General features: G+C 60.3%; 2 protein-coding genes across 6 annotated transcripts in view; both read right to left on the bottom strand.

Moving 5' to 3' along the window:
• The window catches only part of QSOX2 (quiescin sulfhydryl oxidase 2), a 48676-nt gene extending 34030 nt beyond the window's left edge, over window positions 1-14646 (bottom strand). The window contains exons 1-4 of the mRNA XM_027614723.2: window positions 14575-14646; window positions 13113-13212; window positions 12187-12372; window positions 4309-4608 (exon numbers count right to left, since the gene is read on the bottom strand). Coding sequence (XP_027470524.2) covers window positions 4309-4608; window positions 12187-12372; window positions 13113-13212; window positions 14575-14646 — 658 coding nt within the window. The remainder of the gene's footprint in view (window positions 1-4308; window positions 4609-12186; window positions 12373-13112; window positions 13213-14574) is intronic.
• The window catches only part of CCDC187 (coiled-coil domain containing 187), a 41633-nt gene continuing 27842 nt past the window's right edge, over window positions 13316-27106 (bottom strand). For 4 of the 5 annotated variants that reach the window (XM_027616807.2, XM_027616811.2, XM_027616810.2 and 1 more), the window contains 10 exons: window positions 25481-25566; window positions 24708-24898; window positions 23684-23771; window positions 22317-22463; window positions 21309-21445; window positions 18429-18592; window positions 17935-18068; window positions 17490-17602; window positions 16876-16952; window positions 13316-16554 (listed from right to left, as the gene is read on the bottom strand). In XM_027616807.2, coding sequence (XP_027472608.2) covers window positions 14786-16554; window positions 16876-16952; window positions 17490-17602; window positions 17935-18068; window positions 18429-18592; window positions 21309-21445; window positions 22317-22463; window positions 23684-23771; window positions 24708-24898; window positions 25481-25566 — 2906 coding nt within the window. In that variant the 3' untranslated portion in view covers window positions 13316-14785. The remainder of the gene's footprint in view (window positions 16555-16875; window positions 16953-17489; window positions 17603-17934; window positions 18069-18428; window positions 18593-21308; window positions 21446-22316; window positions 22464-23683; window positions 23772-24707; window positions 24899-25480; window positions 25567-27106) is intronic. The other variant, XM_027616808.2, reaches the window with a different exon arrangement.

The following is a 27106-nucleotide window of genomic DNA, read 5'->3' as shown; positions in this document are numbered from 1 at the left end:
CTTAAAAAAATACCTGTCAAAGACTTAAGCTTCTATGTAACAGCAAACTGAAATTTATTTCAAGTTTACCCTTCAAGCAATTCTATTCTTAACATACAGGATTAAACCTCGTACCACTATTTGCCAAGTTCTAATAAAATGTATTTATAAGTCTAACTTGTAGGCAAGCATCAATTTGTCCTAGAAAATGATTACAGTATGGAGTCACTGCCCTCCAAGGTTGAACAGGGTGCAAGAAGAGGGTTGTCTGGAAGGCGGGGCTGCATGGGGGGCGGGGTCCTCCCTCACGGTGAAGCCAGGGCGGTGGGACTTCCATGTTCCCACCCGCAGAGGCCACTCTTCCACCCCCACCCCCACCCCGGCAGGCCCCTTCCTGCTTGAACAAGGTCTTTTTAGACAGGAGCCAAGTTCAAGTGCAAGTTTAAGCTATACAGGCCTGAGTAGGGGCGCCTGGGTGGCTCAGTCAGTTGACTGTCCGACTCGTGATCTCGGCTCAGGTCATGATCTCAGGGTTGTGAGTTCAAGCCCCGTGTTGGGCTCTGCGCTGGGCAAGGAGCCTACTTAAAAAAAAAAAAAAAAGATATAGAAGCATGGGTAGAAATTAAGCCCACATAGTGACGAGCAGAGGCCAGCACAAGTTATGTAGAAGTTATTGGAGGTGGCTGGAGAGTCCTGGCATGCTTGGCTCAGCGTCCTCTCAGAGCGGAGGCGGGGTCTCTGTCGCGCTCCTGGCCCAGCGCTGGGTGCAGTGGGTTAAACTAGCTCTACACATAGTCCGGGGCAGCCGTTCCAGGGCACTTGATGGGGCACAGCCGTCCCAGACGCGAGCGTCTCTCCTGGTGAACTGCTGAAGCCTCGCAACACTGCCATGGGGAGAAGGAAAGCCCCGAATTCCCCAGCCCCTCTTCCCGGCACCCTGCCAATCTGCGCTCTCGCACTTGGTGTCACTGAGCTTGGCGTTGCCACAGTGGGGCTCCTCTGGCCTCGGTCAGCACGGAGTCCGGGCCTCATGGGCATGTCTCACTTGGGCTAACCACAGCTACCTGGGCAGGGGGTGGGGGGCACAACAGGCTTTCCTGGGCCCTAACAGGTGGACGTCGCCCCTGCCTGCCTGCCCAATCCTCTGTCCACCCTCTCCAGAGTCCGGGCAGACTCCTGGCAGCCTCCCGGGGCTCCCCACCTTGCACACCCCTGCAGGCGCACTGACCAGTCGCTCCTGCTGCCATCGGCACCCCTCCCCCATCAGCCACTATGCCCACCCCCCCACCCCCTGCTCGAACATGGGCCCATGGGGAACACCAGGCGGTCCTAGCTCATCTCCAAGAGGCCTGCGGCCTAGCCAGGTGGGTGGGAAGACCAGACTAGGTGGTGAGTGAGGAGCTCAAGGGGGGCAAGCCGGAGTGGACTCTGGGCAGCAAGAATGAGCACCTGCCTCACAGCCGCCACACACTTAGCCTCGGGCCCTGGAGCGACACACCCTGTCGCTCAGCTGTGTGACCCTAAGTGAACGACTCAGCCTCGTGCGGCCTCTGGGTGTCACCGTCCGCAACATGGGTCGCACCAACACCCCCTTGCCGGACCGGAAGAGGAGGCATGTGCTGGACATGACTGCCCGCCACGTCTCGGGCTCCCCTTCGAGCCTCACCTAGAATTCCAGGGGCCGTTACAGAAAATCTGCCCTGCTTCCGCAAGACTGGAGTAAATGCGAGACCCGTAAGAACAGATGCTGAGGCCTCAGTGATCCTGACAGGGACACTCCTGAGTTGACCAAAGTTTCTGCAGAGATACGTCAGAGATAGCTCAGGGGTGGTGAGAGGAGGCGGCATCACAAACCGAGCTAACACCACAGCTCCGGGCTAGATGATTTCCAGGAACATAGCAGGGTTTTGTTTTGCAAAGGATTTAGAAGTGACAGCCCTAAGCCAGATCCACATAAACACTAGAACATTTGGCTACACTTAACAGTAGACCTTTTGTTTGTTAAGCCACCTTACAAGGAAAAACATTTATTTTCAAAATCTTGAAAATGTCAGTGAAGTGCTAAAGTTCAATCTAAATCTTTTAGAAAAACAAAGGCACCCCTAAGCTGTGAATAGACCGGGCTTGCAGAGCGGGGAAGGAGCCTCACTCTCTGCAGACCACCCCTCACTTCCTGTCCCTTCTGAGCAAATGGCAGAGGCCGCTAAGGCAGGAATGGTGGAGGGACAGCAGGGGAGACAGTGCTCCCCTGACCCCAGGTGAGATGACCCCGGGCAATCTCACCAGGGAGCAGAGCCTGTCCCACTTTCCAGAAGCCTTGAGATGGGGTGGAGGAGTGGTGCATTGGAAAAGCTGGCTGGACACTCTCCATTTTAAAAGGGGTGGTGAGAGGCACCCAAGGGGGCCCAGTGCAAGGTCTGTGTGCCCCAGGGACTGGACAACCCAATTCACAAGTGACTGATGGGCCAAAGTGGTGACAGGGGGAGGGAAGCCTGTGCCCACACGGGACCACAGGGAAAAATGGGCATCTGCTCCCCTGTGGGGGGCGGGGGCGGGGGGAGGGAGGGTGCTTCTTCCCAGTGATTCCATGGGGAGTTGGCTGAAATCGGGCACAAAAAGGGCCCTGTGGTAGATCACGTGGGAAGCAAAGGCTTAGACTTAGCGGACTCCTTCTTGTGTGCGGTGGACATCCACAAGGAAGAGTTCATATGCTGTGTTTCCTGGTGCTCTTGGCCACGAGCCTTTCCTTGCAGGTGTCTCATAGGGCTGGTGTCCCTGAGAACAGTGACCCTGCAGACTTGGTGCTTGTGCTGGCAGGATGCTGGGCCTCGTGCCCAGTTTCTGACCCAGAGGGCCTGGGTTGGGGCTGACGTATTTCTAACAAGTCCCCAGGTGACCTCTCTTTGGGGACCCCAAGTGGGCCACTCCTCAGTGCTGAGGGCTCTGCCCAGGTGCCCCGCAGCTGTCCCCACCCTTTTTCAGGCCACAGCTGCTTTTCACTTTCAGCCACATCTCACTTCCATCTCAGGCCTTCTTCCTGCCCTGACTTGAACAGCGTCCAATCCTGGTAAGGTGACCTTATTTAGCTAATAGCTGAGTTAATCACACCATTAGGTTTGGATTTTATCACTCTTCTTTCTAGAAGAAACCTTCCTTCCAAGTTCCAGGGACAATTTTCCAGGCTCCTTACATGATGGTTCAACAACAGAATAGTTTGTAACGTTCGAATCTGGCTTACCATATTTATGTTTCAGATACTAAACGAGAAAATCAAAATATGCACAAAATAGGCAACAAGTGTTTTGCCACAGATACCGGCATTTGCATTTGCATTTACATATCGGCTTCCGCCACTAAAAAACAAATGACAACTGAAAAGTTCTCTATGTTATGGAAATGCTTGCTTGTTCTCAGAGCAAAGGCTTTAAGAGAACCTACTAAGGAGGGTGTGTCCACCTCCTCGGTTCCAAACACTGGGGGCTTAAGAAAACAAGAGATCAAAGAACAAACCCTTCAGAATCAAGAATCCCAACACCCCGAGATAAGAGAACACAGATTAAAGATAATCATTTACAATTTTGCACAAAAACCGTATTTAGGCTTTTAAGAAGTTTATGAATCTGTCTGGCTATGAGAAAAAAATCACAACAGAGGATATAAGACTTAGAAACAAAAGTGCAGGAAGAAAGTGTAGCAATTTGTTATCCTCCTGCCCACGGAAATACATAATTAGAGGTTAGCTGAGCACCAGCTAGACTCCTGCCAAACCTCACTCTTGCTGAGGACAGCTCCGGCTTCGGAGCCATTGACGTTCCATTTTAAAGCTCAGCCAGCTGGCGAGGGGCTGATGCAGACGCCCCCCCCCCCCGCCCACAACTCCCCGGTGCAGGGCTGGCGAGGAACCTAGGGACTGGTCACCAGTGGGCAGCAGGACCGTGTAGTTTGGTGGACGTGCGTCCAGGAACGCCCTGCAGGTCCTGGTCTGCCTCCGCAGAGGTCTCCAGCGCATCTGGCTGGCTGAGTTGCAGGCTCACTTTGAGCATCCACCATATGGTCAGCTACCCAAACCAGAAGAGGTGGCGGGGGAGGGTGTAAAGGGCAGGGGGCTCGGGAACGGAGTGGGGGATCTACCCGCGCGCCGAAGCGGGGTGTGCGTCAGCAAACAGAGGGACAAAGGCCCGGGCGGGGGGCTCCCCCGGCCCCACCTGCGCAGGTCGGGCCGCCAGAGGGCTTCTGGGGGCTCTGCCTCAGGACCCGCCAGCCCGCCGGGCTCCCCCGGGGGCCGGCTGCGAGGCCGGGGCGCAGGGGTCGCGCGCGGGCGCGCCTCACCTCGCACGTCCCCGGCCAGGGCCCGCCAGGTGGGCGCGTAGCCGATGCAGTGGCCGCACCACGAGGAGTAGAACTGCACGAGCCACGCGGCCGAGCTGTTGGCCGTGGCCCCGCGCACGCTGCCGCTGTCCAGCACCCACACGGCGTCCTCGCCCGCGCGGTAGAGCCGCGCCGCGCCGCCCGCCCCGGGGCCCGCCGCCGCCGCCGCCAGCAGCACGAGTAGCGGGGGCAGCCGCCGGGCTCGGGCCGCCGCTGCCGCCGGCGCCGGGGCTCCCTGGCTGCGCGCCGCCGCCGCCGCTGCTGCCGCCGCCGCCGCCGCCGCCGCCACCGCCCCGGCCGCCGCCATGTTGGGAGTGCCGCGGCGCGCCTGACCTTTCACCCTGGCAACCGGCGTCACGTGCGCCGCGCGCGCGCCCGGCCCCGCCCCCGAGCGCCCGCCAGGCCCCGCCCCCTCCAGGGTCGCCAGATTTAGCAACTGAAAAGGTCCCGCGTCCGAAATGCAAATTTAACGGGACACTCATTTTTGCAAACGATCGGCTGCTGATCGGAAACTTACTTTTAACTGGGGGCCCTGTGCTTTATCCGGAAGCCCCGCCGGGGGCGCTGACCTTGACTTTTTTAATCTGAGATCCTAACTCAGACACGCAGCCAGACCCCCACCCAGACTCGGACGTGCTGTGGTGCCGGAGTACGGGGCTTTCCAGTAGACCGCAGCCGATTTCTTTGCAGGCCTGGGAAATAAAGCTTCCTGGCGTCCCCCGGATCCGTGTCCGAGGGCGCTGGGGGAAGGAGGGTCCCAGGCAGGGCGGCAGCTTTACTGAGCAGAAAGAAGGGCTCCCGCCGGAGGGGCCGGGGGCAGCGCGGCCCGGCAGTGCCTGGTCCGGGGGGTTTAGAAGCCTTCTCTGGGCAGCGGCCCCTGGTGACCGTTTTCCCAGTGGTCGGTTTATTTACTTATTTTTTTTAAAGATTTTATTTGACAGAGAGAGAAACAGCGAGAGAGGGAACACAGCGGGGGGAGCGGGAGAGGGAGAAGCAGGCTCTCCCCTGAGCAGGGAGCCCGATGCGGGGCTGGATCCCGGGACCCTGGGATCATGACCTGAGCGGAAGGCAGACGCCCATTGGTCGGTTTAGGGACTTTTCTATATAGGCTGTGGCGCCAGGACCCGGTGGGCATGGCGCTCTGTCCTAGCTTCCTGTGATCCGGGCCCATGGTTTAGCCTTACACACTCTATTTTAAACATTCTGTGTCTCCCAACGTCTGTAAAATGCCAGTCTCCCGAGTATCTGTCACCGTTATGGTGTGGTTACATTGGTGACTGGATAGGGTTCCTACCTTGGTCCCCTAGGGGTGCTTTGCTTGGATGCAGATGGTAGCATTGGTATCAAGAGCCAAATGTTGGTCCAAGGACGGGGGTATCCTCTATGAGGAAATCCTCCATTCCTGACTTAAGGAGCGATAAGTAGTTGCTCAAGTTTGCAAAAAAATGGAAGTGGTCCCTCAACGTGGAATGAGAGGTTGGCCTGTGCCTTTGCCCATTCCGTGAAGTTGGCCGGATCAGCCTTCCAGTTGTCTGGTGGGGATGGACTCACACACAGCCAACAGTTCTCAGCACGGACTGGTGTGGCTGTGGAACCTTTTAACAGGCTGAAGGCCGCCTTTTTGCTCCCAGATGTGGGTGCTGGGGGGGTGCCAGCAGAAAGGAGTTTCACACACAGACAAATGCGTCTGATGGGCAGAAGGCCAAGGCGGCCCATAGGGCTAATGCTAGGAGAACAGAGGAGGAGCAAGGGTGCCTGGGTGGCTCAGTTGGTTGGGCGTCCAACTCGTGGTTTTGGCTCAGGTCGTGATCTCAGGGTCATGGGATCGAGCCCCATGTCAGGCTCTGCCCTCAGTTGGGAGTCGGCTTGAAAGATTCTTTCCCTCTGCCCCTCCCCCAACTGGTGCACATGCTCACTCTCTCTCTCACACACACATAAATGAATACATAAATCTTAAAAAAAGAAATAAAGGAGGAGCATAACCACGGTTTCTGACAGGGTTCCCACTCCTGGGGAGACACTGCATATAATCCTATGGCAAAGATGAAAGGCAAGAAAGCACCTAAAGCTACGAATGACCAAGAAAAGCTAATAGTCATTACCTATCTGGCATCAAGGAAAGGTCTGGATTTTTCCTGAGAAGGAGCTTCAAATCTTTTAGAGGTTCATCTCCTATGGAGTCAGGCCTATTCCCTGGGGTGTGTTCCTAATCCTTAACAGGACCATGGGCAGCAGAGTTGGCCATGGAAGTCCTGTCTCCTGGGTGAGCTCCCTGAGGTGCCTTTTGAGGAGGTCCTTCGTTTTTCCTGCCTTTCCTGAAGATGGTGGTCTCCAGGCACAGCGCAAATGGTATTGGATCCCCAGCGCGCCTTGGAGACTCCTGGAGTAACAGCCGCCGTAAAGAGGGGCTGTTGTCACTTTGTAGGTTCCGTGGGAGCCCGACCCGGGGAATTATCACACTCTTTGTTACTTCTGAGGCTTGCTCTGCCCTACAGGGAGAGGCCTCTACCCGGTTAGTAAGGATGTCTGTGCAGATCAGGAGAGAGCGGATTCCTCGAGATCTGGGCATGTGGGTGAAACCCATTTTACCAGGCCTCCACAGGGTAGCTTCCCTTTAGCTGTATGCTGGCAGGGGCTCTTCTTCTAGCGCAAAAGATCTTGGTAGCCATTTTCAGGAGGCTGTCCAGAGTTTCCTCCTGTCCTCTAGGAGATTTTTGTAACTTTTCTAATGTCAGAAGTAGACTGGATGAGGGGCACCTGGGTGGCTCAGTCGGTGAAGCGTCTGCCTTCTGCTCAGGTCATGATGTCAGGGTCCCGGGATTAAGTCCTGCTTCAGGCTCCCTGCTCAGGGGGGAGTCGGCTTCTTCCTCTGCCTCTGTGTTCTCTCTCTCTCTCAAGGAAATAAATAAAATCTCTCTATATAATGAAAAGAAGTAGACTGGGTGATAAATTTGTCCTTAAGAATAAGCTGCCCCTGGTAATTATCAGGGTGCAGGTTGGTAAGTTTAATAGTTTAATCAGGGCCTCTCAGAATTTTTCCAGTAAGTCTGAGGGGGTTCCTCTCCTTGCTGGACCTGAGAAAGCTGGGCATAATTAAGAGGTCTGTCACAAGTGTGCTTGACACCCTCGGTAATGCATTGAAAGAAATGCCTGGTCTTCCATCTCCCTTCCTCAGGGACCCCCCCCCCCCCGCCCCCCATCATTAGTCGGGCAGCCTGGCTCCCAGTGGGACCTGGAAGGGTGTCAGCCTCCTCTAGAGGTTCTCTTTTGTCTGTTCCTTGTGTGGAGTCTGCCCCTGGTCTCGGGCCTTCCCCGTCGAGGGGCGCTCGGACGCAGGCTGGATTCCAAGGAGGGCCTGGGTTTCCCATTGTCCACTGCTCATCTCCATGAATCACAGCCACTCGTATGATCCTTTTCAGAGGTAGAGAGGGTCTGATTCAGGAGGAGCATACTATCTCTCCAGATAAGACGGAAGACCTGGCTGTCTTTTGGGGGGACCTCAATATACTCATCAGGATCATCCAAACATTTTCCCATGTACTTTTTTTTTCCCCGTGTACTTTTTTATTTGCTTCAACTCCTGGAGCAAGAAGGCGTGGGAGACCCGTGCGGGGTTCGCTCCGTCACTGGGGGCTTGTTCCTGCAAGGGGAGCAGAGAGGGCTGACGGGATGCTTGAGGCTCTGGTTTGTATGGAGTGGGTGCGCTATGCTTTGGTGGAGCAGCTCCCTGTCTGTTTGGTCAAGATCTGACTTCTCCTTTTTATGTGTCCCTCCCTTGTTCCAGTCTGTTGCACCACAGCCAGAGGAACTGGGCCGTTCACATATTTCCTCTCCAAGCCAGTGCTACCCCGAAGCGCGAGGAGAGCCCACGCAAAGGAACCTCAGATCATTTGCCTTATTTTTTTTAACAGAAGAGGTCCAATTGCAGAATGGTGTCATGGTTCATGCTTCCCTCAGGAGGCCGTTTTCTCCATCTTCCAGTTGGTACTCGGACCATGCACAAGTGCAGAGAATAGCAAGCATTTCTTTTGAGGGTCAGCTGTAGAGGATGCACTCCAGGGGAGTGTGAGCTGTGGGGGGCGTATTCCCCATCTACCAAATAAGGAGGAACTCCTGAGCGCCCACAAGATTCTCCAAATCTTGAATGGGGCCTGAACAGGATGTCCCCTGCCACCCCTGTCCCCTCCTATCTCTGCATCTAGGAGCAGGGTCGAGGCGCGTCTGGGGTGGAGCCGCTCCGTACCCGTGTGGCCTTTGTTTCCTGTGCCCTCCTTTTCCTTTTCCAATGTTAGGGTGGCCTGTGTGCAGTGAGCCTCTCCCCACTAGATCCTCAGGTGCACAGCCCGTGGCGCTTCCCCGGGGGATATCTGCCAACCATTGCCGCAAAATTATCATCGGCAGACTGAGTTCTCTCCCCGACTTAGAGCTCCAGATGAGAGCTCGGGGTGTGTGATCCGATTTAGGACCCCGCTCTGGTGGCATTCCCTGAGGGAGGCGAATCAGGGATTGCCCCATTTGCATGCCCTCTCGGCTACCCTACCTGGAGACGTCCCTACGCCTGCAGAGTGTGCAATGAGCCTTTGCCAGGTGGAAGACTGGAGGCGGGACCATGGGCCAGAAGGGGCCACAGGTGTCATCTATGGTCCCAGAGACGCCCCCATCTATCACCCGGTGCACGATCTCAGGAAAAAACTCAGGGTCAAAGGGATCCAGGGAAAAGCGGGGACCTGTTTGCCATGGCTCAGGAAAGAGAGAGGGACAGTGAAATCTCCTCAAGGCTCAGGCACTGGGGATTACGAGCGAGACCTCTGTTCCAAGGCTCCAGGCACCACAGGCCAAGGGGAGGAGAGAAAGCCAGGACATCGAGAGGAGATCGCTCCGCTCCGCCCACTGCTCGCTCGGGATTCGCGTCAGCGGTCCCCTGGGTCGGGTCGCCGTGGTCAGGTCACCATTGTTCCTTTTGCTTTGGGATATGCCACCGAAGAGTAGCCTCGGCCAGGAACCCTCAGGCGTCGGGAGGGGGCGCTCCTTCCCATCGAACAGCCTCCGAAGCCCTGACCCTGGACAGAGCCCACATGCCCCGCTCGGGGGACAGGACCGTTCGCACAGTCCAGGTCCAGCAAGCCTGGTCTCCGAGGCTTCAGAACGGCGCTGCGCGGGCTGACCGATTCCCGTTGTGTTCCAGCTCTCCAGAGCAACTTTTATAGGGCGGAGATGGCCCGAGAAGGGAAAGGAGGAGAAAAGAAAAAGTGCCTTTGTCGCGGTATTGCTCACCCTCCCTGAGATCCCAGACGAGCCCCCAGAGAATGTCCCAGGCGCCCGGCGGGCGTCCCCTGGGTCCGTGTCCGAGGGCGCTGGGGAAAGGAGAGTCCCAGACAGGGCGGCAGCTTTACTGAGCAGAAAGGGCTCCTGCCGGGGCGGGGGGGGGGGGGGGGGGGCGGGGGCAGTGCGGCCCGGCAGTGCCTGGTCAGGGGGGTTAGGAGCCTTCTCTGGGCAGCGGCCCCTGGTGACCGTTTCCCCACTGGTCGGTTTAGGGGCTTTTCTATGTAAGGTTGTGACACCAGGACCCGGTGGGCATGGCGCTCTGTCCTAGCTTCCTGTGATCCAGGCCCACGGTTTAGCCTTACACACTCTATTTTCAACGTTCTGGGTCTTCTTTAGGCCCCTTGGTGGATTCTTTGCTCGGTGGCTGCATGTCCGGTTTTCGGCATACAGAGCCTGACCCACAGATGCTTGTTGGTGCAGCCTGGCTCACGCCCAGCTCCCTGATGACCTATCGATTCCTCAGCTCCTATCAATATGACTTTTTGCTTAATTCAACAGCAGACCTGGTTTTTAATTGCTATTCGTGAAATTGTTATGCATATCAACATTTTTTCTGAACTGTGGGACCAAAACAAAGAAGAAAGGAAGTGGGTCACAGAGCAGACACGAGTCCGCAACAGTCACTGGCCTGGTCAAATTCTTATGTTTCAGGCCTCTTGGCTCTTCTGCAGCCCAGGCAGAGGGAGGGCATGTGCAAAGGCCCTGAGGTAGAAGGGCAAGCACATGGGAAGAACAGCTGGAGCAGAGTGAGCCAGGGGAAGAGAGGAAGCCCAGAACTAGCGGGGAGGAGGTCTGGTGGGGCCTCACTAGTGAGGCTGCAGACTAGGGCCTGCTAAGGGTGCCTCACAAACCCCACAGACCGCGCATTTACTGAACGGCAGACATTCGTTTCTCACTGTTCAGGAGGCTGGACGTTCCGGGTCAGGGTACGCAGGGTCGGCTTCCAGTGAGGCCCACTCCCTGGTTTGTGGACCGCCGGCCACCTTCCCGCCGTGTCCTCCTGGGGCCCTTCCTCTGTGTGTGCTCGTGGACAGAGGGAGAGCGAGCTCTCTGGGGCCTCTTCCCATGAGGCACTAATACCAGGGTGGGGCCCCGCCTGCATGACCCCATCAAACCCTGACCATCTCCCAAAGCTACCTCCTGGCACCAGCACACTGGGGGTTAAGGCTTCAACGTATGAATTCTGGGGAGACACCCAAAGCCACCTGGAGGGACTGTGCCCCTCCCTCCCCAGGGGCAAGCCCCACCGTCACAAATCTGCCCTGGGGCCTGTATGTCCCCATCCAGGCACTGAGGGAGCCAGAGGGGGGGCTCTCTGGGGCAGCCAGTTGGGGTGCATGTGGCCCCACTGAGCGGCCTTTGGGGTTCTCCTGTTCCCTCCTCGGCCAGCAGGAGGCAGTCGCCTGTTCTGGGGTGCGCTGGCCGAACCCCCCGTCCTGCTGTGGGATCCCTTTCCCTCAGGTCTCATCAGACAGGTGGCAGCAGGATGTCCCTCCCCACGGGGGCAAGGCAGGCTGGTGCCGCTGACGCCGTGAGCCCCACTGGAGGCCAATCAGCATGGCCATGTAATACTTCACCCCAAAGCTGCTCTGGGGTGACATCAAGCCAGCCGTGGCACCCAGCTTAGCCGAGCACGGAGAGACTGCATCACTTCAATGCACTTGTCGATTGTAAAAGGCAGCCAGATTCAGAAGCATTGAAACAAGGTGTGTGGGGGATTGTATCTTAGAATCTGAGAAATGGGGCAGCATCACAGCTTCTGTTGGACTTCCAGGCCCTGCTCCAAGCCCCACGACAGCCCCTGGCACCCCCACCGGTCTTCGAGAGGCACCTGCCCTCCCTCCGTGGGCGTGCAGGCTGGGCGACTGTGCTGCTAAGGCGGAAACACGCAGCTGAGGGTGAGTGTCAGATCCTCCGACACAAGAATGCTCTCTGATTTCACAGGCATTCGACAGTGGGGAGGGCTGCATCTCGGAGCTGATACAGTGAGGGATTTGGTGTTCCTGTTTTACAGAGGGGGAATCTGAGGCTCGGAGGGCCAGGTACGGTGGCTAAGGGCACACGGCACAAATTCGACAGCGAGGGTCTCCAACCTGGGGGCCCCTGGGGCTCAGGAGGGGCCGGGCAAAGGCGTAGCTCCTTCCTGCTCCCGGGGCCGCCCATGCAGCTGCATGGGCATGGGCCCCGGAGGGCAGAGCCGCTGAGCCTTTTCTGCCCCCCACCGACCGGGCAGGCTCTGCACGGGGCAGAGAGAGGAATCCGGCTGCAGCCCAGACTCCGGGGCGGGCCCTGCCCTCCAGCTGTCGTTTGGTGTCCAGGTGGGGCTGCTCGGGAACACCACACATTCTCAGGAAAACTTCTAGGAGGAGGATTATGCCAGAGCACTGCCACACACCAGGGACGGGGCCTCTGGGGACAATCCTGTGTCCTCCCAATGAGGAGAGCAGGGGCGGTGGACACGGAGGGCGGTGGACACGCCCCCAGGAAGAGGTGGAGAGCAGGATTTGGACAGACTCTGAGCATCACGGCGGCCCTGCCGGGTCATGTCCCAGCCCGGGCGGATGCAGCCGTCGGACGGAGGGCCACGGTGCAGGGGCGCGCGCCCACGGTCTTGTCCTTGTACCCCAAACCTCGCGCCCCATTTTGCAAACACCACCGCCTGCTCCCGGCGGTGCTCACGGGGATGTGGGAGGGCCTTTGCTGGGGGCAAAGGTACGCTGTTGGGGGACAAACGGAGAGGCACAGCTTGGGGTCTGATGCCTGGCAGAGGGTGGGCCATGTGGGACTTGCAGACCTTCTTCTGGGCCCGGAAGCTGCCTGGGGAGCCGGCACAGACAAGTCTGACCTCCTCAGCTGGGTTTGCTTGGGGTGCTCATCCAACAGCAGACAACCTGGCCCCGGTGGACCAGCTACTCACTCACCTCCCACCCCCGGGGGGCCAGGTGCCCCGGGAGCAGGAGGGCACCACCCAGACGGCGCTGCGGTGTTCCCCCGGAGTGCCCGCAAGCCGTCACTGCTCCACACCTGCCCTCTTGGCCCTCAGCTGTATTTTATAGGAGCGGCTGTTACGGCCACTCAGGGTAAGGGATCAAAAGGCCTCGTAAGCTGGTCCGGCGGTTTGGGATTTGAAGGACTGAAGGTGCATTCAGGGGCATTTTATGCAGGAGGGTACAGTGCAGGGCAGCTGAAAGAGACAGATCACTGGAAAATTAAATGTGGGCTTTAACTGGGAAATAATCACTTCCTATGAAAGATAATGACTTCTCTGGAGGCTGGTATCAAGATTTATCGGCCCAAGAGGTTAGTAGGGATTGGAGCCAAGGCGTGCGAGGCCCTGGCAGCTGGCAGTCCCGGTGTGGAATTTCGCCGGCTCAATAGACCCGAACGCTAGAGCCACGCTCGCACTCGTGGGGCCGGCTGAGACTGAGGGCGTCGGACACCATCCATGGTGCTGAGCTGAACAATCCAAGTTACTGTAGAGCGCGGCTTCCCTCGGACCCCACTGTCCTGGGCGCGGGGCCGCTGGCGCAAGCACGTCTCCTGCCGGCACCCGGAGAAGGTCGTTCGGGAGGGTCCAGCTGGGAGCGCAGCCACCCCACTCCCCAGAAAGGGGGCGATCGAGTTTGAGGCAAATCTGCAGGGTTTTGATGCAGGAGATTTATTACCATGCCAAACGCGTGTGTGTAAAATACATAATTCCTCTCACACGGCCTCGTAAATCCAAAAGGGTCAGCAATAAATAGAGAAAAATAAAAAATTACAGACTAATTTGTTCAGAAAACCAGAAGGAAATCAATAAGGGAGCTGTAGCTCAGAAGCTGTTGGGAAATTGTGTCTACAGAGTGTGAGCGTGAACAGAGCGTGAACACCCCCCACCCCCACCCAAGCCTCTCCTGGGCGAAGGCAGCGTGAAGTGTCTTAGCTCTGCCTCCCCGAGCCCTGAGCCAGGATGAGCCAGCGTGTGACAAAGGTGGGTCTGGCCAGCAGCCGGCCTGGACACGTGGCTGCCCCAGAGCTGGGGCCTGATGGAGGGCTGCCTGGAGGAGGCCCCTCTCCAGAGCTAGAAGGTGGAAGGTGCAGGCCGACCTCGGCGCTCTGCCAGGCCAGCTTTGGAGACGTCTCCCACCTAACCTGCAAGTCACAAAAATCTGGGTCTTCCCAGGGGTCCATAAATGCAGTCAAGTGACTGAGTTCCTCTCTTAAAGCTGGGGAAGCCTGAGGCCCTGGATGGGAGAAGCCAAGTCCTGAAGGATCAGCCAACACCCCTTAAGACCACCTGCGTCCCCGAGGGCTCATTCAACACTGGACGGCCACCAGGGAAGGGGCTCTGGTGTCTTCCGGAAGGTGTCCTGAGCACTCAGGGAGGCCTCGGCCCACCTACCGCCAGAGGACAGGCCGAGTCTTGGCCGGTGAGCTTTGGCCCTTGAGCTGGCCGCTCCTCTAATCTGCACAGGTGGGCTGCCCCACATGCAGGCCTGGGTGTCAGAAACCAGCAGAGCTGGGGCTGTGAGTACAGACGTGCCCCCCGCCCACCTCCACCCCGGGCTGCCCCACGTCCCCAGAACCGCGCTCTCTCCCCTGGCCTTTCCGGATGGCTCTCTGTCCTGGCAGGTGGTCTTGCGGCCTGGCGCCCCGTTCAGCCTGGGAGCTGCTCCCCTCCCAGCTCCTCTAGACTGTTCTCTCTAAAATCCGTGACTTCCACATCTGCCCTGGGCCAGCCAGCCTCCGGACACTCCCTGCACAACCTTTCACTTTCCTGCCTCTTGAACTCTGTGGAACAGGGACCCTTTCAGGTGCCCACTGGAAGCAATGGACCCAGCATCCAGAAGAATGCAGAGCCCACTGCACTTGATGTCATGCCAGCGCCTGGTCCTCGGCCTACCGTCAGGTGACCACCCTCACGACCAGCGGCAGGTGGCTATTCTGAATGGCGGCTCTGCCCTCAGGGGTCCAGGCTTCCGGAGCTTCCCGCATGTGCCGGCACACGCAGGTACAAGACACAGCAACGTCACAGGGGTCTGTGTGTCACCGCGGGCCCTGCACTGTCTCCTCAGGAGTCCCATCAGCCTCAGGGACACGCCGGGTCAGCCTCGGGGACACGCCAGGTCCTCCATCAGTGGGCCGCCGGCTGGGCCATCTCTGAGAGCACAGCCAGCGAGTCGCACAGGATCCTTCTGGTGAGCTGGCTGGAGACCAAATCCACCATCTCGGCTCTCTCCATGCCGGGTGCGTCCACCCAGCGGCCTGCGCCCAAAGCAGGAGCTGGGTCGCCCTGCCCGGTGCCAGACAGCCCTGTACCTCCAGCCGCCAACAACACTGACAGACCCTCCCCGGCCTCAGAGGCCACTCTGGATGGGCTTGGGGCCTGCACTGGCAGCCTTGGGAGCCCCCCTGTGGCATCACCTGCCCCCCCCCACAAGGGGGACCCTAGCCAGCCAGCTGGCTCAGACCACTGGCTGCCCACAGCCTGGGCTCCCCCATCACAACATGATTCACCCAATTTGTCCCTAAGGCTTCCACCCTGTCCGCCCACCTCCAGGCAGAGCCCTGATTCCTGGGGCCCTGGGGACAGCGGCTCAGGCAGGCCCTCCTCAGACAAGGAGGGCAACTCCCCAGTTTTGATGGAGGCATCCTCCCCGGGGGAGCCCAGCGAGCCCCTGGGAGACATGGCATCTTCAGGTGGGGGAGGGAAGTCTTCTGAGTGGAGGCTGGTGGCGTTGGCCTCCCTCTCTGCTGGGAGGGTGGGAGGCAGAGGAGGGAGGCTGGCATCCCTGTGGGTGGAGGGTGGAAGGTCGGCACTGCCGTAGGACAGCACGTCATCCACGGGAGACAGGATCTCAGGCAAGACCCCACTGGCCAGGGTGGACCAGGCTTCCTCTGGGGCAGGGGAGTCAGGGGCGTCTCCCCTCTCCCTACGCCCAGGCGCCCAGCCCTTGGGTGTCCGGGCTACCAGACCGCCAGGGTCCCTAGGAGGAGCCCGCAGGTTCACGGGGACTTCAGGCTCAGACCAGGCCTGTTGGGGTTTCCCGTCATTGGATAGTCTCAGGTCAGCGTCCCCGGCCCCCTCTGGGCAGCCATCTGAGGCCTGCAGAGGCCCAGTGTCTCCTCCTTCACCAAAATCCACCGCTTCAGATGCCAAGGACCCCGAGGGAGAGGAAAGGGGCAGGTCTAAGTCACTGGAGGAAGAGGCTTTGGATGGGAGTGCCATGCAGGCAGCCTCCGGGGACGCCTGTTTGGCTCTTCCTGTATTTAATCCACTGATCAGGCTCCCGCTGGTTCCAGAAGCTTCCTGCCCCTCCCCAAGGCCCAAGGAAGGAGGTGCAGAGCAGGGCGCCCCACCACTTTCCAGGTGGGATGAGCCTCCCGCAGGGGAGGAGCGCCCCGGGGCTGGCTCAGCACCAGTGCCTGGCTCCAGCAGGTTCTCCTCGTCCCAGAGCTCGCTGGACGCCTCTGACAGCTCTGACCCTGACCTCCAAGAGGGGGCATCCGGGAGAGGCGGCAGCCAGCCCGCCTGCTGGGGGCCTCCGCCTGGCTCTGGGCCTCCTGCGTCCGTCGGGGAGCCGCGCCGGGGACCGGCCCCGCTGCCCTCCACCCTCTCCCGGGCCACCTGCCCCCCGCCGCGGTGGAGCCCCCAGGAGTCCTGAGGAGAGAACTCCCCAGACCAGCCAGGGTCTGCGTCGGGGGGGTCCCCAGCTTCCCAGTCTGACAGGGAAAGCTGGACCAGAGTGGCAGACACCTTCTGAAACTCCTGAAGAGAGTGGCAGGACGGCCCGCTCACAGAGGAGGCACAGGACCCCAAGCAGCTCCGGGGAGAGGACTCAGACTCAGACTCGGGGCCCAGCTCCAGGGGGCTGCCCGCACGCGGGCTGGGTGGCGCGGGAGCTGCAGACAGAGGGGGTTTGGGGGTGAGGCCCACAGTCCTCACACTCTGTCACCCCGGCGGCGCAGGGCCAAGCGGCAGCCCACACCCCACGGTCCCTAAGCCAGGGGCCCAAAACCAGACAGGCGGGCAGCGTGGCTGAGCCCCCGACTACACCCAGCACCACCCGGAAGGGAATCACGTCTGGGCATGTCCAGCCTCAGAGCTGCCGCTGCCCGCGAAGACGGAGAGGCTGGCCCTGACTGAGGAGCTGGTCTTGGATGACCCTTAAGTGAGACTTTGCTGTTCCTTGTGCAAGGCGGGGCCTTTGGGGGGGGGATCACCTGGAGCAGTGGTCGGCGGGGCAGCTTCCGGCCGAGAGAAGGGGTCACAGGTGTCCTCTTGCCAACAGGTCTCTATCCTGCAGGCATGTTTGTGGGGATATTCCGGGGGCTCCCCGGAGAGGGCCCCATCCCCCCAGCCTCCTCACCACAGCTCAGGGCCTCTGCAGGGCCTTCAACTACCTCATAAGCTTCACAACCGGCCTGCCAGGCATCTGCCCCACTAGGGAGGGGCCGTCAGAGCACAGGACTCCCCGGGTGGGGGCAAGGGGCCCTGTGTTTAGGGGCTCTGGCCTCAGTCCCTGCTGGATCAGGTCTCTGGGGGTGTTGCCATGTGAGAGGCTCGGAGGCTCAGAGGCCCTGGAAGGGCCCCGCCTGCTGCCCCCCACTACTGGGTCTTGGGCCAATTCACCAGGTGACGTCTTTGTTTCCACAGAGGGAGTCAGCCTCAGGAGGGCATGAGGAGGGCTGGGGGTGCACAGGGGGCCCAGGCCAGGACGAGGGGTGCCAGGAGGGAGTGAGGATCTCTCCAGGAGAGGACAGGCATCTCCATGCCCCAGGGCCCTGCCCCCTGCCCAAGGGTCCCGCCGGCCCAGGCAGCCCTCCAAACCTCACACCTCTGCTCCCCTGACGGCCAGCTTTCCATCTGCTGGGGCTCCTCCCTGGGGCTGTTGGCAAAATCCAGCCCCAATTCCGACCCTGCTGGGCTCATGCTGCTTTCAGCCACCTGCTGGAAATGTGTTGGAAGACCACAGCCGGGGTGTGGCGTCGGTCCGTGGATAAAGCCCCTGTGCTCCCATGACTCCAGTAAGGAACAAAGACCATCCCCTTAAAGATGGCCCTGGAGACCCCCACTTACCAGATTACCCTCCCCCCGTGGACTCCAAAGACCCCTCAACGGACAAATCCACCTGGGAAGGCCCAAACAGGCCCCATCCCATCCATACCCTCATCTGGTGGACAGGGTGACACCCCCATCCAAAGCCACATGGTAGAGCCCAACAAAGCAAGGCCAGGCCTCCACTCTGCCTGCAGAGGGTGCAGGGCCAAGCCTCGACTCACGCCGGCTTCCGGGGGGCTGCAGGGACCCCCTCCGCCCAGGGAGTGTCGGTCCTGGAGTTTCTGTGTATGGCTTGCCATCAGAGGCCGGGTCTTCTCCTCCGAGGAAAAGGGGTGGGGGTTGGGCTGGGGGTCTCCTGTGAGGCAAAGGGACCGTGAGCATGGATGGGCAGGATGTGGATGGCACGGTGTCCAGGAATTCTGAAGCCATGTGAAACAGTCAGCCTCGGGGAACGGGCCCACCACCTGAACTGGCCCCCCATATAGAGAGCGGGAGACTGAAGACAGGCAGGAGCACCCCTCGCCGGCCCACCCACGCTGCCTGGACAGGCCCACTGCACCCAGACATGGAGGGAGAGGAGGGGGATGCCCGGTCACACAGCTCGGGGGAGGCTCGCCAGGATGCAGGTCTTTCTGACCTCAACCCGGTGCTGCCCCAGGTGGCCAGGGCCCACTGACAGAATGACCGTCGGTCCTCGGCTGCCTTGCCGGGTTACCTTGGCTCACAGGGCTCTGGCTCTCTGCCAGCCGGCCCCCAGCGTCAGGCCAGCCGCCGGCCACAGGCATGTCCTCTCTGCACACTGGCCTTGGAGGCGGCCGGGGACTATCCGTGGCTGAAGTGGCCTGGGGCAGGGTCCCGTCCTCCTGCCCGGTGGGAAGGCTGCAAGGCAGTGAGTGCAGAGGGCCTGTGACCGTCTGTCCGGGCTGTGCCCTCCCCGGGTGACGAGCCCTGACCAGGACACTCCCCAAGTGGGACAGCATGCGTCCAGGGCATGGACGGTGGCTGAGTGGGCAGCGCGCAGGTGAGGGAAAACAGGGCCTGGGCCCTGCCCACCAGGCACCTTCCCAAGTGGGGGCCATTGCCCCCAGATGGGGCCATTGTTGGGGGCTGACAGGGCACAGGCACAGGGCTGGGGCATGGCAGGAGGGAGGTGTCTGTCCCCCAGCACAGGGTGTTCTGTCAAGATTTCTGCATGGAGACCGGCCACTGGGCCGACCTGAGCTCTGGGATGGCCCAGCAGGTCGGAGGCCTGGACGCCACACGCCCAGACCCACTGCCATGCTCTGGGCACATGGACCGGCATCAGGAACCCCCTCCCCCATCGTCACAGCCTCAAGGAGGCAGTTGCGGGGGGGAAGGCTGCCGGGCCTCCTGACCCCGGGACTGACGGTCAGTGTGGTGGGGACCTGCTGGGACACGGCCGCCACTCTCTGGCTTGCCCTGCTTCTGTTCGCTACAGCTGGGCATCTCAGGCTGCCCCCCCGCCAAGGGCGGCCCCGAGCGTCTCCCCCGAGTGGGGCCACACCGCATCGGGAGTGTGAACAGGGAGTGGGGTCGTAGGGCCATCTTTAGTGCCTGTAATCTTGAGCCTTTTTTGAAGGAGGAGACAACTCAGGGGCTGGAGCTCTGACTTCTCTGGGGCAAGGCCTGGGAGGCAGCTGGCCACACCGGGGTGTCCCAGACGCAGGCCCCTGCCTGGCCCCAGGAGCAAGGACGCAGAGGACGGAGCAAGGGGGCTGCTGCACCTGAGCCCATCACCCACCCCTCAGCGCTGCCTCGGGAGCTGGACAGGCTAAATAACCCGGAATTGGAGCCCCCTTGCCCTTTAAAAGGTTCATCGTCCCTCCCACCCCCTCCCCACACCCAGGGTCTCAGGCCAGGAGCCCTGGGGGGGCACTGAGTGCAGGGAGTGGCCCACGGGCACTAACTCAAGGATGCACCTGGGCCCTGACCCACTCAGAGCTCTGCTGAGCTCCCCTTGCCTGAGCAAAAGAATGAAGTACCTCTGTTCTCTGCGTGGCGTGACCTCCAGCAAAAAGTCAAACATCTCTCTCAGTGAGGGAGGGAGTGGTTATAAAAAAATCTGAAATTTTTCCTTCTTTGTACCCAGCTTCTCTGTTCCCTAACTCTACAACAGTGACTATTGCCTCACTGGTGTGATGAGAAAAGCAAAGGGGGCCTTGCCCCCTAGGAGGACGGCTGGCTCCCACGGGGGCCCAGGCCTGCCCCCCCCGCCCCCCGCCTGCGCTCTCGGCCCCGCCCACACAGCCTTCCCAATGAGCTCCCGGGTACGGGGTACCGGGAGGGTACAGTCAGCCTGGAAGCCTCTTCAGAGATCCCCAGGCCTGGCAATCCATAGCAACGTGAAGGGTAGATCAGTCCATGCTGAGATTTATTTGAGATGGGCTCTCACAGGGAAGCCAAGTGGGGCTCATGGCTGGGCAGCTGAGTGGACTATGACCCCCTTGTGCGGTGGTGGCCTGCAAAGGGTCCCTCCACACGGGAAGAGGGCTGCCGGAGGCACCAGGGCTCCCACAGGCAGGCAGGGGTCCCTGTGAAGGCCGCTCCTGGCGGGGGGCAGGGCGGTGAGCCCCTCCCGGCGTGAGGGCTGCCTCCTGCGTCCTCACCCCCAGATTGCTGTGATTAGTCTGGCTGGTGGGCCGACAGCCCTGGGGTCATTTTATTTAAGACAGAAGGGAAGGAGGGCGCCTGGGTGGCTCAGTTGGTTAAGCCACTGCCTTCGGCTCAGGTCATGATCCCGGAGTCCCGGGATCGAGTCCCGCATCGGGCTCCCCCTTCTCTGTGGGGAGCCTGCTTCTCCCTCTGCCTCTGCCTGCCACTCGCCCTGCTTGTGCTCACTCTGTCTCTCTCTCCATGTCAAATAAATAAATAAAATATTAAAAAAAAAAAAGACAGAAGGGAAGGAGGCATTCCCAGTGTAGGGATGGAGGACACTCTTGATGGGAAAAGTAGCTTGCTCTCCCCCACAGCAGGGCTCTGGGTCAGGTGGCACCTGGCATCGGACGCCTCTGCCGCCCCCTCGGTGACTCAGCCTGGGCAGGGCCCCCCTCGTCGGCCAGGGGAGGCCCTTTTGCTGCAAAACGAAGCCAGCGGCCACGTGGCCATCTGTGAGAGAAGGCTCAGCCGCCTCAGCAGGCAGGACAGCCCCACGCCGGCCTCGGAGGGGCTCCTGGTAGCTGAGGGGGGCCACACTGCCCCCGAGCAAGGCCCATCTACTTGCTTTGTCTCGCTGCTCCCCGCATAGCCCGGGGATGGTGGCAGCCCTGTCTCTGTTTCACAGATGAGGAAGCAGGCTCGGGAAGAGAGGGCACCCCAGGGCCACGCCGTAGCCAGCAGCCTGGCTAGGAACGAGCCAGCGCTGCGTTCCTCCCGCCGGGCCAGGGCTGCTCTGGCCTCTGCCCACATCCCCATGGGCTGCCAGCTGGAGCAGGGCCCCCTCGGGGTCCCCAGGGCCGCCCTCCCCTCAGCAGGGCTGAGAGGTACAGGGCCCGGCAGCCATGAGCACAGGGGCCACTCAGCACAGGAAAGGCTTTTAATGGTGAGCATGGGGCCAGGACTGCCGGTGGCAACTCACTGTTGGGCGCCTGGGCTCTCAGGGCTTCTCCAGGGGTTGGGGCTGGTGGGGCTGCCAGGCCCATGTGGTGTCGAGGGGCGTGAGGAGCCCTGTGCCGGCCCCTCCGTCTGAGCAGGCTTGACTTCGGGGCCAGACCTCTGAGAAGCAGCACAAGGGAGCCGTGTGACATACACCTGTCTCTCAGGCAAAGCAGGGGGCAGGCTTCATGTGGCGAGGCCGCTGGTTGCCCGGTGTGTGGTGCTGAAGCAGGTGTTCTCACCAGCTCAAACAGGTGGTTCTAACCTCCCAGCAGCCCTGTGTCCTCTGCTAATCACCCCAGACAGGTGCAGACATAAGGCCCAGGGCTGGGGATTCCCTGCCTGAGGCTGCCCCGGGTCACCTGTCCTGCAGGTCGGCCTGGGGCAGGGCGCACACCACCCGGCTGCTCATCCCGCAGTATGACTGCTAACCCACAGAACCCAGTTCATTCCATCCTCACCCCGCCAGGTGAGGCCATCAACATCCCATCTCAAAAGAGGAGAGGTGCAGGCTGGGGACGGCTGCCCCACTCCGTGTCCACACAGCGTCGTCCGTCCATGGGACAGCTGGTGGGGACAGGGATTTGGAGCAAGGACACCCCTGCTGCTTGGGGCTCCCCAAGGGGCAGCCCCCCTAGGAGCCCAGGCCACCCCACCTTCTTGCCTCGGCCGCCACCAGCCCTGGCCCCATCCCCAGCTCTAGCCTAACGCCCCCCTCCACCGGGCCTCTCACCTCCACCCCTGGGCCTGGACGAGTGGCTTCCCCTACCATGGGGGGTCTGGCTCCCCCTCCAGAGCCTGACAAGGGCTGCAGTATCCAGGAAACCTCCTTGGTCCCCGCAGGAGGTAGCTGCCCCTCCTGCCCTCCTGCTGCACCTCTCCCCAGGCCCTCCCCGCTCTGGGTCGCAGGCATATTGACAGGGGTCCTGCCCTGTCCCACGGAGCAGCCAGGGGACAGGTGACAAGCCTCCAGCCCGGGGAGCTTGCCCACCTGAGGCGGCCTGGTCCAGGCCTTGAGCTCCTGCTGCAGGTGTGCCACGGCCGTCCGCAGGCAGAGGATGTCCCTCTGATGCTGTAGGAGCAGCATCCTCTCCTTGTGGGAGAACAGGTGAGTGTTCCGCAGGCATCGGATTTCTCTCTGAACCAGACAGAGGAGGCATCAGCAAAACCCCCAACCCCGCACAAAGAGAGACCCACGTGATGAGTGGGAAAAACAGGTGTCTGGGGGGCAGCCCGGCTCCTGCGGGGCCTTCCCTGAGCCCCTCCAGGTGCCCTTCTCATCCTGCTCCAGCAAGTTCGCCCCCCGTGGGTTTGGCCAACAGGATGCTTAGCAGGAGGCGGGAGGGAAGGTAGGGTGTTGTTCCCTGGGCCCCCAGGGCTGGGTCGGGGCAAGCTGGCTGCACCTCTGCCCTTCCCCACTCAGCCCTCCTTCTCTCCAGGCTCTGCGCACTGCCCCCACCCCCTGGACTCGTCCCTTTATTAAACTGTCCACAGGTATCCTCTGGTCCCTGCTTTGTCTCTGAAGGCACACCCCTCGGCAGAGCCACCTTGCCTGGAGCACATGCTCGGGTCTTTGCACACCCACCCCGGGAGGCGGCAGCCTTTATAGGTCAGAAGAGGAAACCAAGGCTGGGCAGAGCTGGGCCCCCTGCTCAAGCCCCAGGGGTCAGGGGCTCAGACCACCCGGTTCACCACCTCATTGCCTTGTGATAACTGGAGCCCCTTCTCAGCCCCCTTCACAGCTCATGGCCATGATGTCACCCCATTTTTCTGCCTGGGTCTGCTCCCGTTGGCCCCTCTGCCTGGAATCCCCACATCCCCCACCCCACCTCCTTGGCCCATACAGACCGTCTCGGGGGAGGGTTTCTGTCAACCCAGCCCCACCCCTCACTGCCCCTCTGCGGGTCCCTGAACAAGGCAAGCCCCCTACACTGAGCCTCAGTTTCTTCATCTGCATAAAGGGGGCTAACATGGGTCCCACCACACAGCGGCCCCTGGACACTGGGCTCGGAGCAGCTGGTGAGCCCCTGTGGTCGTGCACAGCCCCTGGCCAGTGCCGGCCGCGCGGATGCCCCTGCAGCCCCCGCAGCAGACACTGCTGTCATTCTCCCGTTGGCGAGGCTCCAGGAGGCCACAGGGGGCAGGACAGCAGGGCCACACAGCATCCAGGCCACACTGCCCCCTCTCGCCACTGGACGCTCCCCTTGTACCACGGGGTCCTGAGCCCCCTGGGAGGGTGGTGACGGCGAGGGAATTATCACGGTGTGGTGCAGAACGCTCAAACACCAGCTGGGAGGGTGGCAGGACCAACTCGGTGCCGGTCACCTGCCCACCCCTCGGGGCTGAGCTGGCCCTTACCTGCTCCTGCTCAAGGCTACTGAGGGCCTGCAGCTGCCTCTCCACCAAGTCTACCAGCACCGTGGGGCTCTCCTTGCTGCCCAGACACCTGAGGGAGGAGGCAGGACCCACTGCTCACCTGGCATCCACAGGTGGGTGTGGAAAACTGCAGACACAGCCAGCCCCCGCCAGCCAGGTGGACCTGGGATGGCCCCCGCCCACAGCCAGGACAGGCTGGGCGAACCCTGGGGGCCTGGGGGCCTGGCCCAGGCCGTCACTCTTCCCACCTACTCTTCATGACCACTTTCGGGCCTGACAGACTGAGGGAGGGCAGCGCCTTGCACCCTGGAGCCTCAGCCCACCCAGAGGGTCCTTTGGCCGGGGGCACCATGGAACCGCACACGCACAGCCTGGTATGCTCGCCAACTGTCGGGGAGGACCTTCGCTGGGGTATACTTTTTGGAAGCCAATGAGGGACCATCAGGAAGCTCTCCATGCATCAAAAATCAGTGCATCAAAATGCATGTCACGGACACAGCCAGCCGGCTCGCAGGCATTTACTTTAAGGGGAGTCTCTCCGCCTGTTCAGTGTAAGGACGCAGAGCGGGAGGCGGCTGGAAGGCCCAGCCCGGGCCGGCTACAGGAGCTGGGCGGCCAGCCCGCGTGGGGCACCCTGCGACTTGTGGCGTTGGGCAGGGGCGCGCGGGAAGCTTTTCCTGATCTAGGGTGAAAGTCAGGCTACAGAACAGCACTTGGGTCAACTCCCAATGCTGGTCCGCCGCCGTAAGCGTGTCTCCCTCAACAGGAGTGCTAAACAGGCAGGGCTTCCCCGGGAGAGGCGGCACTGCGGGTGGTTTCAGTAGTACGTATTTGTTCTTGGAGCTTCACTGCCTTAGCTAACTTCCCGCAAATACCCATCACTACTGGGATCGGTACAGTCGGTTCCCCGCAACGCGGTCCGGCCCGGGGCTCGGGGGCGGGGCCCGAACAGGGGCGGGGCCGAGAGGCGGGGCCCGGGCGGGGGCGGAACCGCGCGTGCGCTCACGCTCGCTGCTGCTCCAACCAGGCCAGCTCGGCGCACATCTTCTCCTCCAGTGCTTTCTCGCGCAGGCGCAGCAGCGCAGTCTGGTGCTGGGCGTGCAGCTCCTCCTCCCGGAGGCTCAGCTCCAGCATCTGGAGCGTGAAGTGGCCCGGGGCTCCGGCGGCGTCGGCGCTCCAGGGCCCCGCCAGGCTCCGCTGGGGCGGGGTACATCGAGCAGGCCACTCCGGGACCAGCCTCGTTGGGCGGGAGCAGTGCCCAGCCCAGGGGTGGCCGCCGCCTCCAAGGAGCCCTCCTGGACTGCCCCGCCTCTCCTTTCCTGAGGCGGAGTACCCCCCTCCTGACTGTGAGCTCCCAAGGGCAGGGCGGGGTCCTGCTTGTCTTGGTCTCCTGCCCAGCCCTGATCCAGGCTGAGCACTTGTTTGTGCCCAAGAGGGTTGGGGAAAGACTGGGCGGCGTGCCCTGAAATGTGCAGCCTGAAAGGTGGGGGCCAGCCTGCCTGAAGAACTTTGTTGAAATGCCTGCTCTCACCTACCGCCCCAGGCATGAGGAAGGGGCTTGGGCAGATGTCAGTGGGAAGGGTGGGTGATGCCTGTGGCAAGGAGTGCCTCCGCCAGCCCAGAATCTGCAGCAGAGACGCCCTGGGTGCAGGCTCTAGGAGATGTGGGCCTCAGCACTCAGCACCTGATGGCCCAGGCAGTCAACTGGAGGATTTGGGTCTAAAACATGCTGCCAGTGCCTCCCCTGGACGCCCCTCCCCAGGAGACCTCTCCCTGTACCTGGTGGGTGGGGTTGACCCGAGGGTAGAGCCTGGCCAGGGGCAGCTGGGAGGGAGCTTGGTCTGGTCTCACTTCCTGCCGGGGCTCTGAGGACAGAAAGCAGTTGGTGGTTGGGTCATGTGGGGGTTCCAGGGGCCTTTTCTCCAGGAGGGCCTCTCAAAGGTGGGATGTCTGGGGTAGTTTAATACCCCCCACATGCACAGCTTCACACCACGTCTTCACAAGGCCACACCAGGGGAATTGCACCATCTCCTTTGTCCCCATGCAAGGTTGTGTGTGAACCCACTGATCATACAAAGGACAAGACCCAGGGTAGAGGGGCCTTGGGGATGACTTAGTTCTGCTTCTTCACTTCCACAGAAGGAGAGACTGCAGCCCAGAGACAGAGAGTGACCCCTCTGAGGTCTAGCACCAAGCAGGTGGGGTGACAGCAGAGCCCACATTCTGGGCATGAGCAGCTGTCTTACCACTGACCACTGCCGGCGGTTCTTCAGTGCTGGGTGGGATGGAAAAAGAACTCTATAGTTTTAAAAAGTCCATTTGAGGACTTGTGCTTCCCACCAAGAGAGTAAAAGGGATTGGATTGTGGATTTACTGGCCCACTAAAAATAACTTTAAAATGCAACAAAACAAAAAAATGACATGTATATATACATATACATATATAAATGTTCACACACACGTACGAAAGAACAATTTTCCAGGCACTGGTCATCAGGCAACATAGCACAGTGATCCCTGAGAGACAGAACATAGGTGAGACCCCTGCTTGTCACAGCTTACTGCCTGGAGAATGTTTTCTAGGCTGCAGTGCAGGGAGGGGAAACTGAGGCAGAGCCTTGCAGACCCCTCGAAGAGGAGATGGAGCTGGGAGTCTAGAGAGACCCAGGCAGCTAAAACTCATGGAAGAAGGACCAGAAAGGAGAGAGCCACCCAGGGAGAACCTGGAGATTTAGAGGGTCCCCCACAAGCCTTCTGTGGGAACCATATGAGGAAGCTACCCATGCTGGGGAGAGAAGCATCGGGAAGGAGCAGAAGGCCCAGAGTTGCACCTGTCTCCACTAGCCAGGCTGGAAAACCTCATGATCACGGGTCTTAGGGCAGAGTCCACAGAAGGTCCTGCCTTGGTCCCAGACTGAGCCCTGCTTCATAGCCACCTGGCAATTATCAAAGCAACACCTGGAAGGATCCAGCTGCATCCAAGTAACTGTGTTCCAGGACAAAGCTCACAACTTTGTGGGAGCACATAAATATAGCACCTAACAAGGTAAAATTCAGTGTCCAGCAGGCATGCGAAGAAGCAAGAAAGCATGACCTACAATGAGAGTAATCAATCAGGAAAACCGACCCAGATAGCAGAATGAGCCAGAGAAGGACTTTAAAACGTTTATAACTATATTCCCTATGTTTAATAAGTTAAGTAGAATCAGGGATGATATAAAAAAGTGTCCAAATGGAACGTTTTGAGATGAAAACCCAAATGCTTGAAAAGAAAAAGATGCTGAGTGGGATTAGTGACAGATCCGACACCGCAGAGGAAAGGAGTGATGAACTTGAAGGCACGGCAGTAGGAACTCTCCAAAAGGAAACACGGAAGAAAAAAAGAAACAAACACACACACAGAAA

This window comes from Zalophus californianus, chromosome 13 (assembly GCF_009762305.2).
Source record: "Zalophus californianus isolate mZalCal1 chromosome 13, mZalCal1.pri.v2, whole genome shotgun sequence".
In the NCBI taxonomy this organism is placed as follows: domain Eukaryota; kingdom Metazoa; phylum Chordata; class Mammalia; order Carnivora; family Otariidae; genus Zalophus; species Zalophus californianus.
This window is presented reverse-complemented; position numbering and strand designations above follow the sequence as displayed.